The 19728-nt window shown below is 55.5% G+C and overlaps 1 protein-coding gene across 29 annotated transcripts in view; it reads left to right on the plus strand.

The window, feature by feature from the left end:
• The window catches only part of MACF1 (microtubule actin crosslinking factor 1), a 108849-nt gene that overhangs the window by 39946 nt on the left and 49175 nt on the right, over window positions 1-19728 (plus strand). For 23 of the 29 annotated variants that reach the window (XM_032448988.1, XM_015883404.2, XM_032448991.1 and 20 more), the window contains 24 exons: window positions 452-621; window positions 846-1024; window positions 1196-1334; window positions 1798-1991; window positions 2149-2311; window positions 2580-2663; window positions 2828-2935; window positions 3539-3637; window positions 3812-3964; window positions 4195-4283; window positions 4674-4809; window positions 7305-12350; window positions 12819-12968; window positions 13237-13452; window positions 13535-13684; window positions 14133-14366; window positions 15717-15866; window positions 15955-16188; window positions 16509-16721; window positions 17074-17583; window positions 17682-17858; window positions 18266-18389; window positions 18609-18817; window positions 19033-19350. In XM_032448988.1, the coding sequence (XP_032304879.1) occupies window positions 452-621; window positions 846-1024; window positions 1196-1334; window positions 1798-1991; window positions 2149-2311; window positions 2580-2663; window positions 2828-2935; window positions 3539-3637; window positions 3812-3964; window positions 4195-4283; window positions 4674-4809; window positions 7305-12350; window positions 12819-12968; window positions 13237-13452; window positions 13535-13684; window positions 14133-14366; window positions 15717-15866; window positions 15955-16188; window positions 16509-16721; window positions 17074-17583; window positions 17682-17858; window positions 18266-18389; window positions 18609-18817; window positions 19033-19350 (9245 nt within the window). Of the gene's footprint in view, window positions 1-451; window positions 622-845; window positions 1025-1195; window positions 1335-1797; window positions 1992-2148; window positions 2312-2579; window positions 2664-2827; window positions 2936-3538; window positions 3638-3811; window positions 3965-4194; window positions 4284-4673; window positions 4810-6138; window positions 6230-7304; window positions 12351-12818; window positions 12969-13236; window positions 13453-13534; window positions 13685-14132; window positions 14367-15716; window positions 15867-15954; window positions 16189-16508; window positions 16722-17073; window positions 17584-17681; window positions 17859-18265; window positions 18390-18608; window positions 18818-19032; window positions 19351-19728 lie in introns of those variants that run through there. The other 6 variants (XM_032448996.1, XM_015883401.2, XM_015883403.2 and 3 more) reach the window with 3 other exon arrangements.

Genomic DNA, 19728 nt, shown 5'->3' on the forward strand with positions numbered 1-19728 from the left:
TCTCATGTGTCTTGAGCTGGCTGGATGGTATTGTGAACAGCTGCTCTGTTTATTCCTCCATCCATTCAAATATTCGGCCTTTGTCCAACAATGTTCCCGCAGCACAGACTTGGCTTTGCAGCTCCAGGTTAATGCAGAGCCCTCTTCCCCTAACGCTGCTGGAGACAGGCTTGTCATTAGTCGGGATGTGTCCTTCCTGTGTTCAGTCTGTTAACAAAATGGCTGTGGCAGCTGCAGTCCCACTGCTCAGAGCTCGGTCCCATTAGGACCCGGGTCTCAGTGAGGTGCCCTGTGGCTGGACCGATTCTCAGCCCCATTTCGATGGGAAGATCTGATGCTTTTGTTTTCTACCTGAGCAAAGACCTCAGTGCCACGTTGCCAGCATGATGGGCTCTGAGCAGGTACCGAGTGCGGCTGTGAGCTGCTCTTTTGGTTTGTCCCCAATGTGCAGAAGACAAGGACGAGACAGTTGCCAGGACGTATCTCTCTGAGCTCCAGAACATCCGTCTGCGCCTGGAGGAGTGTGAGCAGCGACTCGTGAGCCGCATCCAGTCCCCCAGCAGCACCCGAGCGGATGGTGACAGCATCCAGGAGAACACCATCCGCATCGCCGAGCAGGAGGTCAGTCCTCAGCTGGGGGTGCTGGGTGCTGCTCTCCATGTGTGCCTGCAATGGCTGTAACCCCTCTGGGCTGGATGTGTGGGCACTGGGTGTGGGGCTTGAGGGGACCTTCCTGCACAGAAAAACCCAAGTGGGTTTCCTGCTCCATCTCATCCCGTCTCCTTCACCACCTGCTTTTCTCTGCCTGTTTGGGCTCCTTTCACCTTCTCTCCTTCCTCCTGCAGCGCACACAGGAGGATCTTCAGCAGCTGAAGTCCGACCTGCGCTGCGTTTCTGAGCGCTGCTACAGCTTCCTCAGCAGAGCGCCCGGCGGCCCCAGCACACCACGACTGCGCTCGGAGCTCGACTTGGTGGTGAACAAGATGGAGCAGACGTATGGGCTGTCCTCTGTCTACCTGGACAAGTGAGTGGCACCTGCCTCTGCTCCTGGGCTCCATTCTGTGTGCAATTCTGACCTTCCTTCTGGTCCCCTTAACACAACCCTCTGTTGTGGCTTGGGGCGCAAACTGCCTCACAGCCCAAAGGATCTCTGCCAAAGGCAGGATGTCATTGTGCTGCTTCTCTGCCTTACCAGGCTGAAGACGGTTGATATTATCATTCGTAACACCCAAGGAGCGGAGTCTCTGGTGAAGGGATACGAGGTGAAGCTGAGCCAGGAGGAGGCTGTCCCGGCCGACCTGACAGCAATTCAGGCACACAGGAGCGCCCTGCAGGTTGGTGCTGCTCACTTCAAAGAAACCAGCCAAATGCTTTGGTGTTTGTTGAGCAGATTCCTTCCCTTTCTGTGCTGAGTTTACATTGTGTGCTGTTTTCCCTGTCCAAAATAGCAACTGCGAGGACTTGTCTCCCTTATTTCATTGTAAAAGCAGCCGTGGCCTTGTGCTTCCACTTGCAGCCACGTGCTGATGCGTGCCAACCTCTTAGCAGCTGTGTGTCCTGCTGCACTGGGGCAGGGGCTGCTGAACCAATCAGACTTGGTTGGTCCAGGCTGGGAATGTGCTCCGTCCTGTTGGCATCTCCCAGGTCTGCAGGTGCTGCAGTCAGGGAGGATGAGCACCTTCACTCGCTTTGCAGCTACAGAATGGAGGGACTGTGATTTAATGGCAGCCTTAGGTGAAGCTCTGTGCTCTGCTTTCTGTGACATTAAACCTGAGCTGCCTCGTGTTGTTCTTGAAGCAATGGCTCGGGGAAGTGAAGGGCAAGAACTCGGTGTTCTCCGTGTTAGAGGAGGAGATTGCGAAGGCGAAGGCAGTGGGAGAGCAGCTGTACCAGCTGAGACAGGAGCGCAGCATCGACCTCGAGCGCTACCAGGAGAAGGGGAGCCAGCTGTGGGACCGCTGGCAGAGAGCCTGCGCCCAGATCGAGACCCGGTGAGGAACCTCCCAGCTTCATTCCCAGATCTGATTTCATGCTTTAGCTGAGGGTTTGGATCAGGCTTCTTCACCCCGATGGGTGCCCCTGGGTGACAGGGATCCCCCTCTAACCTGTGGCAGGATTTCACACCTCTTGTTTCCATTCTGCTTTCAGCCACACAGAGCTGGAGAGCATCCAGGAGGTGCTGAGCGATTACCGTCAGTGCCACAGAGCCCTCATCCAGTGGATCGAGGACATCACAGCCCAGCAGGAGCTGATGAAACCTGGGCAGGCGGAGGACAGCCGGGTGCTGTCAGAGCAGCTGAGCCAGCAGACGGTGAGATGGGAGCGTGGGGTGTCCTGCAGTGCGTGCACTGCCCTGAGCACGTCTTCTTTTGCTAAAATCCCTTCATCTTTGAGCTTGAGAACATGAATTCTTAAAGGCTGGCAGGGAGGCGGAGGAGCTCCTTACCTTGAGGTTGAAACGGGCTGTGCATAAAAAATTGGACTTCACCCAAAAGGCAAAAGATAGGAACGGAAGTTTGGCACGTTTCACCTGTGGCCGCCATGCTGACAATCATTGTTTGCTCTGAATTTTTTTGAAGGCTTTGGCTGCAGAAATCGAGAAGAATCAAGCCAAGCTGGACCAGTGTCAGAAGTTCTCCCTGCAGTACTCAGCTGCTGTCAAGGTAAGGGCCCTTCCTAAAGCCAGGGCACAGCTTTGCACCTCGCCTGCTCTTGACCTCCTGGTTAGCAGAGAGGTGACTGCAAGCAGCCCTTGGAGCTGCAGCTCTGAGGGTGCTGGTGTGAAGGAAGGGGCTGCAGCGTCCTCCCTGCCCCGCTGTGTTTGCAGGACTATGAGTTGCAGCTCATGACGTACCGCGCGTTTGTGGAGTCGCAGCAGAAGTCCCCCATGAAGCGCCGGCGCATGCTGTCCTCCTCGGATGCCATCACACAGGAGGTAGGGACGTGTCTGAGCCTCACATGGGGGAGTGGGGAGGGCTGGGGGGGTTCTTCCACTCCATCCAAACGCCCAGCTGCCTCTGTGAAATGAGCTCCTTCCTGCTGAACTGGATGGATGAATACAGTTTCCACCCTCGCTGTTTTTTCCAATAGCCAGAGAGGATGGCTTAGTGCTCTAAGCGCCAGGTATGAAATACCTGGACTGCTGGGAACCCCTGGGCCAAATGCAGCGGGGTCGGCTCAGCCCTTCAGCCCGGCGAGGTAAATAACCGGGGCACCATGCAGCATTACTGTGTGTGCATCTTTGGGATGAGACCTTTAGAGGTCCTGTCTGCTCCGTGTGGATATCAAACATCCCAACAGCCCTCATTGTAAGAGTTGAGCACCCGTCCCGTGTCCGTGACCAGAGTGTCCCCTCAGCTCCAGTGTTGTGCAGCATGCAGTGCGTGGCCACGTCCCTCCCCTGCGGTGCTGCTGCCCTCAGTGGGGCCATATTAGGGATCCTTCAGGGCAGAGATGCTGCCTCCATGTCGTGCAGTGCAGTGCAGTGCAGCAGCTCTGCTGGCTGTGGCTGATGTGCCGCCCTTCTGTCCCCCTGCAGTTCATGGATTTGCGCACTCGATACACGGCCCTGGTGACGCTGACCACGCAGCACGTCAAGTACATCAGCGATGCTCTGCGGCGGCTGGAGGAGGAGGAGGTGAGAGCATTGCACGGAGCTGAGCCGTGTTCAGATCACACAGACTTGCTTCTCTATCATGTGCTCTCAGCTTTCAGTTCCACGTTCAGGTTGTGTCTCAGGTGCTGCTCCTGGGAGCCTCTGGGAACATGGGACCCCTTTGAAACGATTCTCGTCTTTCTCCTCAATTTGCAGAAAGTGGTGGAGGAGGAGAAGCAGGAGCACGTGGACAAGGTGAAGGAGCTCTTGGGCTGGGCTGTGGGCCTGAAGCAGAGCGTGCAAGGCAGAACAGCTGCTGCCCAGAGCAGGGAGCTGGGAGACATTGAGAAGTCCATCTCAGAGCAGCAGGTAGGCAGGGACTTTCTGGACCCACTTCTGACCCACACATGTTACGTGTCCCCTGTCCTCTTGGTGGCACTGTGTTATTGGGCTCCCAGGAAAGCAGTGCTACCTCTCTCACGACCGCAATCCCTGAGTCTGTCTATGAAATGCACTGTGAGGGACAACCATGAGGCTGTTTTTTTAACTTCTGCTGTTTTTCTACGGCTGAATTAAGCTTCCTTTTGCTTTTTCAACAGGCCCTCAATGAGGAGCTGGCTGCAAAGAAGGAACAAGTCTCTGAGGCCATCAAAACATCACAAATCTTCCTGGCAAAGCACAACCACAAGTGAGTGCAGCCCGAGGTGGGGGAGCTGAGTTACCCTGGGGTGGGCACTGGTGGGCTGGCATCCTTGAAGTCAGCGCCTGATTTACACAGAGCAAAGGGTCATTTCTTCTCATCTGCAACAACAGCTATGAAATATGAGATGTTTATATTGCTGGGACAATTCCAATACACTTCAGTGGTGATTCAACCCCATACATTTGGGGGTTTGGTCAGATTAATGCTGGTCAGCCCTTGCCAAGCACAATTACTCCCCCTGCAAGGGGCAGGACAGTGGGAAGATGGGACTCGTGGTGGGTTTGTCCTTTTCTTTTGGGAGAACATCGTGCCCATTCTGTGGAGCTGGCAGATTCTTTATGGAGCTCCCCTGAGAGATTTCCCTTTCCCTTGCAGGCTTTCCCATCAGGAGAAGGATCAGATTTCTGCTCAGGTAGCTGCACTGAAGGACACATACCAGGCACTCTGCACTGACACCACGGAGCAGCTCCAGCAGCTGCAGAGCCAGCTGGCTCAGGAGACGGAGCACAAGGTACTGAAAAATGGGCTGAAAAAGGTGTTGTTTGGTTGTGTGTCACATGGCTGCCCACCCACTGGCACGTGGTTGCCTTCCCATCTTTTCACCTGAGGGCTGGCCCGGTGGCCCAGCAGGAGCCCTGGCACAGCTCACTGGGAGTTGTCCTGTGCAGTGTTTTCAGTCAGAGCTTGAAGGAGGGTTGGTTTGCTCACACAGTGGGCAAAGAGGTAAAATGGTCTTCAGTCCTGAAAGCTCTACCCCAGCAGTCTGCCTCCTCCACATGGTGCCCTTCTGAGTGGGAGGGCAGGAGGCACAAGGAGGAGGTTTCCTGCAGGACACATTGCCTGCACAGCCTCACAGTGGTGAGGGCTTTGTTGGGGTTGTGGCTGAAGGAAGACCCCCCCTAAGTGGAGAGCTGTGTTGTCCCACTGGCCCCGCAGAGCTGCTCGGGGCCCTGCACGCCCCAGTGCTCTGGGTGCATCCTTCCTGCCTCTGTGCCAGCTGTCTGCAGTCATTCAGATATACATGTACGTGTTCTATAAGTGTATATACATGTGTCAGTGGATATATTTGTGTGTTTGCTTGCTGGCTCCCTGTACCCTGAAGCAATGACCTGCTTGGATCTGGTTTTGGTGCTGGGTTGGTGAGTGAAGCCTTGTTCTAGCAGGACATGGACTCATTTGAGATGTGTATCTGCAGCTGTCACCTCCCAGCACAGCATCTCCCCTTGAGTCGGCCTCCCCAGCACTTTGGCTGACTCCATGTGAGTCCCACCAGCACTGGGCCATGGCTGGAAGGAGCCTGGCAGCAGGAAGGGCACTCGGTCCATTCCCTCTTCCCCTTTTCCTCTCTCGTGGGCAGGAAAACAGCTGTGGTGTGCAGGTTTTGCCCAGGCCTCGCTCCCTGTGGCGGGGCTCTGATCAGGGCAGCTTTCACTCACACTCCCAAAGGCCAGGTGATGAGATGAGGGCTGGCACTGGAGCTGTGCCGCAGATCCTTGGCCCATACGTGAGGCTGCAGCGTGGCTGCCATGGGGTGCAGTTGCTTCATTGTACAGGGAGCACGAAGGACTCTTAACATTTGCTTGCTGGAAAATTCCAACTGTCAGACAGACGTTATAAAGTTAAAAAGGGAAAACAAAAAGCAAAGCAGAGCGCGCTGAATTGAGCATGATGTGTCCCTGTACAGTTTGTGTTTCATGTCAACTGTTTTTAAGATTAACTGACATCCTTGCTTACAAGTTTAACTAACCCTCCGGGTCTTAAACAAACAAAACACACAGAGCGAAAGAGGACGACCTGTGTGGGGGGTTCTTTTTGCAAACAAAACAGTCGCATGCTGGACGCTAACACCAAGCTTTACACTGTGTGTGATACGGCTGAACTGCTCCATAAGGCTCTGTCTTTAACTGCTCAAGGCACACCCTGCAACTATGGTAAGTAAAAGCCTTTTACTCCCCTCCTCTCATCTCCTCTTGTATCATCCTCTTTCACCTCTTCTCTGTCTTTCCATGGCTTGTTCATCTCTGAAGGTGTGTGTCTGGGTCTGATGGTGCAGGTTGGTGTTCCCAGCACACCCACCCACCCCGTGGTGGGGGACCTGGGCTGCTCTTTAGGGCCAGGGCTGCTGACCCCACTTGTTCCTGGGGTCCTGTGGTGCAAAATTGCTCCTCCCCACCCCAACAGAAATAATGCAGTGCTTGAGTCAACTCTGTGGCAGCTGGGAGAGATCTGAAGGCCCTGAGTGCTGTTGCTCTTTGCTATGGGTTCTTACCCATTGGTATTTCTTACCCCTCCAGAAATACCAAAGTCCCAGGCCTGTCACTGTCCCTGTGCTGGGACGTACAACTTTATCTGTTTCTTCCCTTGCCCCCACAGAGCACAGCCAGGTGCTGGACATGCTTGGGGAGCTGCTGTGCATGCCAGGGGCAGTGCCTGTGCCCCAGTGCATGGCTGGTCAGTGCTGCTGGGAGCACGAGGCCTGTGGTGTTCCCTGGGTGTCCGGCAGGATTTGAGCATGGCAGGAGTCAGGGTGGAAACTGCACTGGAAGAGGTTCCCACCTACCCTGGAGGGACGTCTTCTGGGGTTATTCTCTGTTAGTATGAGGTGGTATTCATGTCATCTTTCTTTTTTTAAAGCCTGAGTTGTGGAACAGCTTTGTTGTCTGTCAGTTTCCTTCCCTGTTGATCCATGGAGCATTAGGAACACTTCTGGGTGTTGCTGCTTTGCTGCTTTGCTGCATTACTGGTGGTGGATGTTGGAAGTGTTTCAGTGCTGCCCTTGGTGATGGACTAGCTGAGCATCAAAACTTGCTGGCAGCCTGAAAGCTGAAAGCAAATGCACCAGTGTGCGTGCTGGGATGCCTTTGGAGTTGCACTTGAAACACTTTGGGAGTAGCTTTTGGGCCTGTTTGGGGCTTTTTTTTTGGTCCACTCCCTGAACCTCATGCAATCTGAGTGCTGGAAATGCTTGATTTTGGTTTGATTCTTGTCCTTCTTTTTCTGTTCCAGGCTAACGAAGCAGTGGCAGGAGTGATCGATCTTGGCACAGTAGAAATATTCCCTGTCTTTGGTGCCATGCAGAGAGGTCTTATAGATCAGGAGACCGGCCTTGTCCTCTTAGAGGCTCAGGTGATCACATCTGACTTAGTTCTTCCAGAGACTGGTGAAAAATTCTCCTTGGAGGAAGGTCTGGCAAGAAACATCATCAACCTCAGGACGTTCCATGTGCTGCAGGAGCTGAAGGATGCTCTCCAGCAGGTGCACGAAGTCAGACGTGAAGGGAGGCAGCTCCTCCCTGCTGCTGCTGCGATAGAAGAGGGGAGGATTAGTGAGAGCACTGGGCTGAAGATTCTTGAGGTTGAACTTGTCACTGGTGGCTTTAAAACCTTCCAGGGCAGAATCAGCATGGAGAAGGCTATGCAAGAGAGGCTCCTTCCTCCCCAGCTTTACGCCAGGCTGCTGTCCCACCTGGAGAGTAATAGGGATTTGATTGACCCCAACACTGCTGAGAAAATCAACCTATCTGAGCTCATGCAGCGATGCATCCTCCACCAAGACACTGGACTGAAGTTGCTCCCAGTCAAGCAGCTGGCAGGTGGGATGGTGAGCCTGAAATCAGGCAGAAAAGTCAGCATCTTCCGTGCTGTCCAGGAAGGGCTGATAGACAGACAGGTGATGGTGAGGCTGCTGGAAGCCCAGCTCTTTGCTGGTGGCATTGTTGACCCCAGGACAGGGCACAGGCTGGCTGTGGATGAGGCTATGAGACATAATTTAATTGACCAGGATTTGGCATGCACACTTCTAATCCGGCAGCTTCAGACAGGTGGTATCATTGATACGGTCACAGGAGAGAGACTGACAATTGATGAAGCTGTAAGGAAAGAGCTGGTAGCACCACGGGTTGCTTTGGTGATCCTGGAATCCCTCCAGTCCTTCATGGGGTTCCTGTGGCCAGAAACAGGGGAGGTTGTCCCAGCTGCAGATGCTTTAGAGCAAGGGATCCTGTCCACAGAACTGGCTTACAAGATTCTCAGCAAGAGGCAGCTCATTAAGGCTGTCTTTATACCAGAAACCACTGAGGTGTTGTCCTGGAAGAAAGCAGTGGAACATGGCATCTTAGCAAGAGATGTGGTGAAGAAGCTGAAATCCATGGTGATACCTGATGTGATGGGCAGCCTGCAGCTGGCCCATGCTCTGAGCAGGAGCTCCTCTGGAGGGAGCCCTGCAGGGCAGCAGGGGCAGAAGGACCCTGAGCTGAGGAGTGATGATGAAAGGCTGATGTTCCACTTGATGACCCACAGCTACATCAACATCCACGATGGGCAGAAGCTGCTCTTAGTAGATGGGGAGTTGAGCAACCTCACTAAAGACCTCATCCAAACCCAGGAAAATGGATCTTGTGCACAACCACTGGAAGAGACCGAGAGCTTTGGAGAGAAGGAAGCTGCAGCTCTTGAAAGAGCGCCTTGCAATGGCGTGGCTGTGCAGCAGCTTGAGTTGCAGCTTGCTCCTCCACAGGAAGGAAGCAAAAAGGTCCTGCCACCCAGATCTGCTTTGGAGAATGGGGAGGTGGTGATGGGGCCTGGAAGGCTCTGGTTGGACAATGCAGGAGATGTCCTGCATGTGGAAGAGCAAGGGCAGGTTTGTGCTGAACGTGCTACCACCCAAAGTGAAACCGATACCGAATCTGGGAGAGAGCAGATGGCTTCTGCAAGCAAGGAGGAGCTTCAGGTACAATTATCTGTACCAGGACGGCCCTGTGACTCTGGCAGCGGATCCAGAGAAACAGAGGAAACGATCACTGAAGCAGAAGAGTCCAAACCCACTGCAACAGATGGAGTGGAAGACATCAAAGGTCAGAAGAGGGCACTGGAAACCGCAGCGGGTGTTGTGAAAAGCGAGAGCCATTTGGTGGTGCGTATTGGTGAGAGCAGAGAGAGACTGGAAGCTGTGTCAGGGAGATCTGGGGGTGCGGAGGAACCTGAATTAGAGAGAGAAGGTGTTGGGGAGATTGAGTTAATGAATGAGGAGACGGCTCAGAATGGCACGCTGGGAGGGGAGGAGGCTGCGCTCACTGGGACTGCAGAGTGGGAGCAAATGGAGTGCACTGAAAATACAGAGAGCGTATTGCACGTGGAAGAGGGACTGAGGGAAGAAGTGCTGGGTGCTCAGAGCGCGGGTGGTGCAGCCCTGCCACAGCCCCCGGGACGGGGTGAGGAGGATGTTCTGGAAACGCTGCAGATGCAGCTGCAGAGCGGCGGCATTTTGTGTGAGCAGATGGGCAGAACTCTTCTTCTGAACGAAGCCGTGTCCTGCGGTGCGGTGCCCGGCCATACAGCTGTCAGGCTGATGGAGAAAATGGAGATGTTCAGTGGCTTCTTTGACTCTCACACGCGTGAAGCATTGACCACCAAGGATGTCATCGAAGAAGGTCTGATGGATGAGAAGCTTCTCCAGAAGGTGCTCGTGTCTGACAAAGCCATCAGTGGTGTTCTGGACCCGGGCAACAACTTTGTCTACTCCATCAAGGATGCTGCTGCCGTCGGCCTTCTGGACAAGGAGACAGCGATGAGGCTCCTGGAGGGGCAGGTGGTTACCGGGGGTGTTGTCGACTTGAAACGTGGCAAAAAAGTGTCGGTCACTTTGGCTTCAAACCTCGGCCTCATAGAGCCAACGAGTCAGAAGGAGCTGGTCAAGCTGGAGAAGGCTTCCAAAGGGAAAAGCACCAATGAGGTCACCAGACAGAAGCTCCTGAGCTTACAGGCTGAAACCAGCGGGATTGTGGATCCCAAAACCAAGCAGCCTTTGACTGTTGCACAGTCTGTTGAAAGGGGGCTCCTTGAGAGAGAAAAAGCATTTCAGCTGCTGACCAGGCAGATCGCTGGCGGAGGGATCCTTCACCATGCATCAGGGATGAGGCTCTCGGTCAGCGATGCAATGAAACATGACTTGATCAGTGGAGATTTATATGACGACCTCATGAAGGCTGAGGCGGTGTGCCTGCAGGAATGCACTCACCCAGAGACCAAGGAGAAGCTGCCCTTGCCCCAGGCGGTGGCAGCAGGGATCGTTAGCCCCGAATTCCAGAGGAAAGTGCAAGAAATCCAGGCTGGAGCTGGAAGCGTCATTGATCCCACTACGGGGCAGAGAATGGCACTCAGCCGGGCAGTGCAGGACGGGCTGCTGCCCCGGGAGGTGGTGGAGAAAGCCCTGTCCTCCCCAGAGCTGAAACACGGCATTGTAGACCCCGAGAGCTGCTTGGTGGTGCCCTATGCCGAGATGGTAAAGAAGTGCAGGATTGACGTTGAGTCTGGGCAGAGGTACCTGGAGGTGCATCCGTTCAGAGCCATGCGGGACGAGGCATCAGGCCGGGCACTGACGTGTGCCGAGGCGCTGCGGATGGGGAGGGCCGACCCCCTGCCCACACTGCGGCTGCTGCAGGGCCAGGCTGACAGCGGGGGCTTCGTGCAGGGGGCTGTCAGCAGCAGGCTGTCCCTGCAGGATGCTCTGCAGCGGGGGATGCTGGACGAGGGGATGGCCACGGTCATCGGCAGCAGGCAGCTGAGGGCGGGGGGAATTGTGGACGCTGGCAGTGGGAAAAGGTTGGCGTTAGAGGAAGCTGTTGAAAAGGGGCTGATTGGCCAGAGGTTAGCTGCTGCTCTTCAAGAGGCACAAATGTCCGTGGAGAACGGTGGCTCTGAGGTTCTCACAGTAGATAAACCCCAACTTTCCCAGGAAAAGATGGAAAAAGCCTCTCCAAAAGAGGAAGGTGTGGTCCTGCCTAGCGGTGCTGCTGTGTCTGATGATACAGAGCACAAAGCCAGGTCCAAAGCTGTGAGTTCCCCAGCAAAAGGAGAGAGACCAAAGCTGATCCCTCTGGAGGCTGCAGAGGAGGGTGCAAAAGAGCAGCGAGAAATGGGCAAAATGGTTCCAGGATCCTCAGCACTGAGTGCAGCATCTCTGTCTGTAGATGTGGTGATGAAGGCAACAGAGATGGAGATTACAGAAAGCAGCTCCTTTGTGAGGAAAGGGGCAGGAGGGGAAGCAGCAGAGCTGGGCACAGTGGAAGTAGTGGGAGTGGAGGAAGAGCTCTGCAGCGCTGAGGACAGCAAGGAGAGGAGGAGAGGGCTTGTAAGCATGGACGGAGCTCTGGCAGAAGGTGCAGCGGTGGCTTCTGAGCGAAGGGAGAGGGTGGGCAGCTGGGAGCAGGGAGCACAGGTAATGCCCAGGGAATCTGTGGGTCTGGGAAAGGAGGAGTTGGGTTCTGCAGAGCCCAGAGAAACCCGTGAGGCCGATGTCCCCGTGAAGCCTGCAAGAGACAAACCTGCAGGTAGAACTGTGGGAGAAACTGCCAGACCGGAGGCAGAAGGTCCAGGTGATCAGGAAGGAACAGGGGAAATTGAGCTAAAACCTGCCCAGAAACAGAAAAGCAGGAAAAGGAGAACAAAGCAGGTTGGTGCCTCGGGAGACATCACTCAGCTGGAGAAACCTGTAGAAAAACAGTCCCGTCCCATTCCAATATCCAAAGAAATTCCAGGGAAAGAGGAAGAGGTGGACTTCGTCTCAAGAGCTCCAGAACCAAAGCCTGAGGCTGCCACCAAGGAGCTTCCTGCTGGGTGGGCAGAAGATGCATCTGAGCAAAAGCAGATGGAGAGCAGCAGGGATGGGAAAGCAAAGTCAATCCCTGGGAAAGAGGGTCCCCATTCGTCTGCATCACTGAAGGTGGAAGGGATACTGGACCAGGAGGAGGCAGAATTGGAAACCACCAGTGATGCATTTGCTGCAGTCAGCTTAAAACCAGATGAGTTAATCATCAGAGAGGAACCCGCAGAAGGTCAGGACACCTGTGCACCCCCCCTGCAGCAGCAAGCAGCAGCCATCAGCATCGTCCAAGCTGTGCCCGCTGCCCCTGTGCCCCAGGGGGATGCGGCCCATGAAGAAGCAGCCCAGGAGAAGCCCCGGCAGGGGGGTGCTGGCGATCGGGGGCTGCTCCTGCCGGTCATTGTGGAGGGGGAGATGCTGGAGACCTCGAGTGACTCTGCCAGACCTGCCCAGGTACGGTACAGCTGTCTGCTATTCCACTGCTGGTTCTGAATGATGTGTGTGTGATTTGCCTCTGGGTGCTCAGCACAGAGGATGGTCAGAACATGAGGATGGGAATCTGGGGCTTCATCTTACAGGATCAGCTGCAGTGGATTTGGCAAAGGATGCAGTGATGTATGACTGAAATCACTTACTTGTGGCTTCCTTTTGCTGGAGCATTGCTTACAAATGACTAATAAGCAGGAGCTTTTTTTTTGGCACTTCTACTGTAACACAATAGATCTCCTGCCATTTCTAAGCTTGTGTTGGAAAAAGAGCCGTGTGTTTTATTTTTCCTGTAGTAAATCTTGGAGATAAGGGCAGCGGGTGGGAAGTCCCTGGCATGGGCTGCTCTCAAGGGGTTTCTGCTTTTAAAAATTACTTATAACCATTTGTTTTCTCTATAAATCTGAACTTTTGTTTCACTGTTGGATTCTGCAGATCAGGTTCAGCAAGAAGATGTGCCTGGAGCACGACGAGAAGCTCATCTCCTATCTCTCCATGCTGCGAGACATTGAGATGAGAATTAAACGTGTGCAGCCAGCAGAGCAGAACCTGGATGTGCTGCAGACGCTGCTGCAGCAGGCAGAGGTGAGCGCAGCATTTGTGTGCAAACCCCATCTCTCCCCGCTCTGACGCTCCCTGAGCGTGGCTGAAATGAGTTTTACAGCCTGCAGAAAGACATTTGAGTGCTGGCAGCCAGTGGGGCTGCACGGACGGGTCAGTTGCAATGAATCTTCCCAGCAGATGCGTGCAGAGGTTGGAGCTGGTTCTCCAAAACCTCTGCAGTGCTCTCAGTTCCAGCAGTGGGAAGATGAAGTCAGCGTGTGGGAGCCCTAACGATGCTGTTTTGCCCCAGGCTCTGGGTGCTGAGCTGCGGGAGCTCAGCTTTCCAGTGAACCAGGAGTTGGATGCTGTGAAGCGGATCGTGGCCAGCCCACCTGAAGAAGTCCCCGAGCAACTGCTGACGGCTCTGGAGAAGGATGCCAAGAACCTCCAGAGGTCTCTGAGCTCCACGAGTGATATCCTGGAGTCCCGGCTGCAAAACCTCCGTGGTGCAGCAGAATCCCAAAAGGTAAAGCCATGGCTGTCCCTGCTGCCTTCTGTCGCACTGCCCCCCCCGCTCCTTGTGTAAATGGGGCTCTTCTGTGTTTCAGGCTGAAATCACAGCACAGCATGAGACCCTCCAGGGGAAGCTGCAGGAGCTGCTGTGCTGGGTGTCTGGCACGGCGCAGGCACTGGACAGCAGCGATTACCAGCACACGGCAGATGTGGGCAGTCTGAGTCGCTGCCTCCAGCGCTATCAGGTAACCATGGCAATGCCCCCAATCCTTCCCGATGGATGAAGTTGCTGTTCTCTGTGCGGAGGAGAAGCTGTTAATCCCGCTTCCCTTTGGTGGGTTTGTCATGATCCTTCCTCACAGAAGGAGCAGATTCTGTGTTTGCTCCAAAGTAATTTGTTTCCACAAAGCGTGAACCACCTGCTCTGGCCACTTGGGGAATGAATGAACATGTGTGTGGTGGAAGCTGAGAGTTCTGTGGGATTCCCATGGGGCTGAGAGCCCCTCTGTCACACCTCCCCACTCTCCATTAGTGCTGTGAGGATCTCTGCCTCCCCCCACAGTCATTCATGTGGCACTGATAGCCCTCAAGATTTGGTCAGCTCAGCATCCCCTCATGCTGCCAGCTGAAACCAAAGGGGTGAAGGCTGTGTGGTCTATGGGGCTGCCTGACAGGCCCTTCCCTTCCCTGCAGGAGCTGAGTGAGCCCCTTGCTGACACCAAGTCTCAGCTGGACGCCACCGCCTTCGACATTCAGTTCCTTATCTCCGAGCACGCCCAGGACCTGAGCCCCCAGCAGAGCAGGCAGCTGCTGCGGCTGCTCAATGAGCTGCAGAAATCTTTCCGGGAGCTGGAGGGGCGCGTGACGGCGCAGGTGGAGGTGCTGCAGGTCTGTCTCCAGCAAGCGGAGCAGACGGATCAGGTGAAGGTTGTGGGACATCTGCTTCCTGCCTGCACTTTGCTCGCTGAAGTGCTTTCCAGCCACAGGAGTGTGCACTGAGCCCTTCGTCTGGGATGTCACTGCATGCCACTCACGGTTTATGACTTCTCGCTGCACATCATGAGCTTGCTCTAAAGTCATTCTTCCTGCCACGTAGCTCCCAGGTGGAAAGTTGCTTTCCTTGCAGAAAGCCGAGCCTTCCCAAGGTGTGGGTAGCACAGCTCCCTGCTGCTATCGTATCTTGGGCTGGGTGAGACAAGCCCTGGTCTCTGTAAGCCCACCAGGAAACCTCTGTGTGTAGCTGGCACCACAGCTGGGTCCTCGTGTCCTGTTGTCAGTGCACAAGCAAGGTTTTGCTGTTGCTAGAGAAACAGCTGATGATGCACCAAGGCAGCCAGCAGCTGCAAAAGCAAGTCCCCAGGTCCTGCTGCATTCCAGCAGTGCCCACCACTGCATGGATTCTCTTGTTCAAGACAGTATTAATGTGGTTTTATTAACAGTGTGTGTGTGTGTATTAACCAGTTTGCTTTGCTTTTTCAGATTGAGTGTGCGCCCATCCTAACCCAGGAAGAACTCGCTTTGCAGCGGAAGAGCTCTTAAGAAGGCTCTTTCAGTTTGCTTCTGTTATTTATCTTATGACTGTGAGATGCAAGCACAGTGTTTTGCTCAAGTTTGTACATCACGTTGCTGAAATGCCCAGTGAAACACAAACCTTCACCTCCCCGGGGAAGGGAAGAGAAACGGTGCAGGGACTCTCAGGCCACATCATGCTCAATTGCTCAAACAGGCGCTTCTGTTGTTCTCTGGCAGCAAAACGTGGGAGCTGGGGCAGCTGCAGAAACGCTTCCTCTCCCCTGGGCTCCCTCCCCAACCCCACGTCCAAGATCCAGCCCTGGGTCAGCTGGGGCTCCAAGTGGTGCTGCCCATTGCCAGGCTGTTACGTCTCCTCAGCTGAGTTTCTGGTGCAGTTTTCCTGTTCAGAACATTGGGTGGAAGAGGCACAGAAACTTCTGATGGCGCTCTCCCAAGAGAGGGCTGCGTAAACTGGAGCTGGATGGGGTTCTTAAAAAGCAAAACGAGAGACACCTGCTTGAGTGGTGGCAGATGTGCACTGCAGCCCCCCAGCACTGTGCTGGGCTTTGGACCTCAGCCCCATTCCTGCAGCGTGTGAACGTAAGAGGGGGAGAGAGCCCAGGGAGAGCTGCTGAAGCCAATTTCTGTGCTGCATCCCCTCCGGGAAGGTGCTCCAGCTGTAACCTCCTGCCTTGCTTTACAGCCATGTGCACAGTGAGTCGCAGCCCGGTACTAACACCTCTCTCCCCCTCTATCTGACCACAGACGCTGCAGGAGCAGCAGGCAGCCCGCGCACAGAACCTGGCTGAGCTCAGCTCCTGGCTGGCAGCAGCTGAGGACACACTGGTGGAGCAGCAACGAGCAGCCAGCCAAGGAGACCTGCCTGCCTTACAGCAGAGGCAAAGCGATGTGAAGGTCGGTGCTTTGAAACAGGAGGCTGGGGGAGTTGGTGCTGCCTTGGGAATGCCTGGAGCCTTATGGGATCGTGTGGTTGTCCGCCCAGGAGCTGCAGAGGAACATGCACAGCCGAGCCGCCTCCTTTGCCAACGTCCTGAAAAGCACAGAGGAGTTTCTGGAGGAGAACAAGGCGAAGATGGAGCCTGGAGAGCTGGCAGTACTGCAGGAGAAGCTTCAGCGTGCCAAGGAGCAGTACCATTCCCTGCAGGAGAGGACAGAGATGGCCCAGAAGGAGCTGGAAAGTGCTGTGACTGCTGCAGTGCAGCAGGAGACCAAGAAGGTAACATGCGAGGAGCTGCAGCCCTGCGCCTGGCTGAGGGCAGCGAGGGCTGCTCAATGGATTCAGGATCATTTGAGTCCCTGAATGATCCAAACAATGCTCTGTTCTCACTGCCCTCACATTGCCCTGGTTGTGGAGGTAGTGGATCACAAAGGATCCTTGGCTGAGCCTTGGGGTGGGCGCTGAGCACCTCCACACACCTGTGAGATGTATCTGGGGTGGGGGCTGCATGTGGCCCCTGTTGCATCGGGGTGAAAAGCAGCACTTTGCTGAATGTGGATAAAAGGGATCGTTCTTACCCAAAGCCTTTGTGATTCCAGGTGAAAGCTGCCAAAGAGCTGCAGGAGAACAGCAATAAGATTGACACGCTCCTGAGCTGGGTGGCATCTCTGGAGCAGAAGGGAGAGCTCCCACAGTACAGACTGCACCCTGCTGAGCGAGCTGGGAAGGGCGCAGGGGACATCCCTGATGGACGCGTGGTGGGAGCAGGCAGCACTGCTGAGAGCCTGGATGAGCAGTTTGAGGGGCTGAAGGTCAGGGCTGATGCCTCATTCCCTCAAAGCTCCCTGTGCATGTGGGTTGGGTGATGGATGGGTCTGGCCTCCAAAGCACACGTTGGGGTTGTTTTCCCTATGGGGAGCTCCTGGGAAGTCCCTGCCTGACCTGAAGGATGCATGGTGGGCAGTGGTGGAGCTGGCACCAGGCATGGTGCAACCAGCGCAATGAGAGAACAGTGCCCTTAATGAGAAGGGTTGCATCTGTCCTGCCTCTTTAGCACTGCAGAATCGAGCAGGGCTCAGCCCCACGCACAGCCCCACTGCATCCATCTGCATGTGCTGCGGGGGTTTGTCATGGGGGTCACCGCTGCATGTTGGTGTGTTCCAGGCCCAGCACCAGGAGCTGCTGTCCCAGCAGCAGGACGTCATCCTGGCGACGCAGGCAGCGCAGGCGTTCCTGGACAAGCACGGCCAAAGTCTGCCTGAGGAGGAGAGGGCCCGTCTGCAGGGCGGGCTGGCAGAGCTGAAGGAGCGCTATGCAGCATCCCTGGCACGTTCCGAGGTGCAGCTGAAGCAAGTGCAAGTGCTGAGGGATGAGATGCAGAAGTTCTTGCGGGACCACGGGGAGTTCGAGGCCTGGCTGCAGCAGGCGGAGCAGGACCTGGAGGGGATGTGCAAAGGGGACAGTGACCCGGAGTCCATCCGGCAGCTGCTGCTCCGGCAGGGCAGCTTCTCTGAGGATGTCATCTCCCACAAAGGCGACCTGCGCTTCATCACCATGTCGGGTCAGAAGGTGCTGGATGCTGAGGGAGCTGCGGGGGATGCAGGGTCATCTGGGAGCGTGGTGAAGAGCAAGCTGGAGGACGCGAGCCAGCGGTATGGCACGCTGCACTGCAAGGTACCTGGAGGGCTTTGAAACCCTGGGATTCCTGGGCATTTTCTGTTTGCTGTCATCTCGTGTGCATCCTCCCCTTGTGTCTCTTTGCTCCCTTGCAGTGTACCAAGCTCGGCTCCCACCTGAGCACCCTGCTGGACCATTACCAGCAGTTCCAGGAGGTGGCAGAGTCTCTCCAGACGTGGCTGGAGGACAGCGAAGCTGCAGTTGGGAAGCTGCTGTCAGAGAGTGTTTCTTCAGATCCCAAAGCTCTCCAGGAGCAGCTCGCCAGCACGGGGGTGCGTGGGGCTCAGGTCATCTCCTTGGGGGGTGCTGGAGCACATACAGGGTCTCTGCTCTGCAGCCTCAGTGCTGGACATCAGTAGCAAGGAAGAGATTCAGACTGCTCTTGTATTGCTGGTTGGGTGCTGTGCTGTACCCACGGGCTCTGCAGTCACTGCAGGTTGTTCTGGGATGCCCCAATGGAATGTAGGGAGGAAATTCTCCCATTGTGAGTGCCCCCAAGCAGCCTGACCCAGTGCTGGGGTCAGCCCTGCCTGCAGCCTTCTGACCTACATTATCTGTTTGTAGGATTTTTTGGTTAACAGAACAGGGATCCTCAGGGTTTAAATGGAGCATCGCGCTCCCCATGGGTGAGGGTCTCTTACGTGTGGCTGACCACCAACTTTGTCTTGTGCCAAAGCAGCAGCTGCAGGGAAACCTCGCTGAGCATCAGGTGCCAGTGGAGAAGCTCCAGAAAGCAGCTCGGTCTCTGCTGGAGGTGCAAGGAGAGCCGGCCCCTGATCACAGGCACATTCAGGAAACAACAGGTAAAACAACAACAGCAGGGAGCAGCTGCTGGTATGGCAGGGATGGATGGGGACAGACTGAAAAGCAATGAGGATGGTCGATCTGTTGCATCTGGGGGACATGGGGCAATGCTGGAGGCACAGTAGTGGGGGGCTTTAGGTCAGCAAGAGCCTGGTGTTCTCTGGACATTCAATGGGAAGCTCTGTGCCATTTGCTCCTCTTTCTGCTGGTCTCTGCAGACGCCATCGTGAGCCGCTTCCAGAGCCTCTCCCAGCAGATGGCCGAGCGCTCAGACCTGCTGCAGAAATCCATCGCACAGTCCCAGAGTGTCCAGGAGAGCCTGGAGAACCTCCTGCACTCAGTGGCTGATATTGAGAGGAGTCTGAGCACGGAGCAGCCGGGCGCGCTCTCCTCCGCCGCCATCCAGGACTCTTTGGCCAGCAGCGCGGTAAGGATGCCCCACCTCAAATCACAGAACCACAGCACGGTTGGGTTGGGAACCTCAAAGCCCATCCAGTCCCAACCTCTGCCGTGGGCTGGTTGCCCCCCACCAGTTCAGGCTGCCCCCTGTGGCCTCAGACACCTCCAGGAGAGGGCGCCCACTGATGCCTGTTTGGTTTTCTCCTTCCTAATGAGGCATCCTGTGTGTGTTGCTCCCACCAGAAGCTGAAGCAGGACATTGCCCGGCAGAGGAGCTGCCTGGAAGCCACCCGTGAGATGGTGACACGCTTTGCAGAGACGGCGGATGGCAGCACAGCTGCTGCCCTGCAGGGCAAGCTGGAGGAGGCGGCCGAGCGCTTTGGAAGGCTGTGCCAGCAGCAGCAGGAGAAAGAGGAGGTGCTGAAGGGTCTCCTGCCCAAGGTGGAGCAGTATGAGCAGCTCTCGGAGAAGCTGCAGCAGTTCACGGAGAGCAGAGCACGGATGCTGGCATCTGGGAACCAGCCGGAGCGGGACATCGCTCGCTTCTCCCAGCACCTCCAGGTGAGCTGTGCCTTCCCCTGCCCCAGGGAGGGAGTGGGTTCTGCCTGCACAGGGCTCCCGAGTGCTGCCATTCTGTGGGTTTGCATCCTGCACACGCAGCCCCCACTGCTCCTGGGCCACAGGAACCTGCTGGTTGCTTGAGGAAGGGAGCGAGGCTGGAGCAGCTGAGGCTGTTTGCAGCAGTGAGAGATGGGAATGGCATTTCTTTGAAGCCAGCCCAATCTTCTACGGGATCAGTCTCCCAGGGGCTGATCCAAATATAGTGAGGCTTTATCAGCTAAAGCCTCCGTAGGTTAATAAGCAAAACACCCAAGTGTTGGCAACAAGTGCAGCACAGGATGTGACACAGCAGTGAGTCCTGTGAGTGGCTGCGTGGAC

The sequence above is a fragment of the Coturnix japonica genome, chromosome 23 (genome assembly GCF_001577835.2).
Source record: "Coturnix japonica isolate 7356 chromosome 23, Coturnix japonica 2.1, whole genome shotgun sequence".
Classification (NCBI taxonomy): Eukaryota; Metazoa; Chordata; class Aves; order Galliformes; family Phasianidae; genus Coturnix; species Coturnix japonica.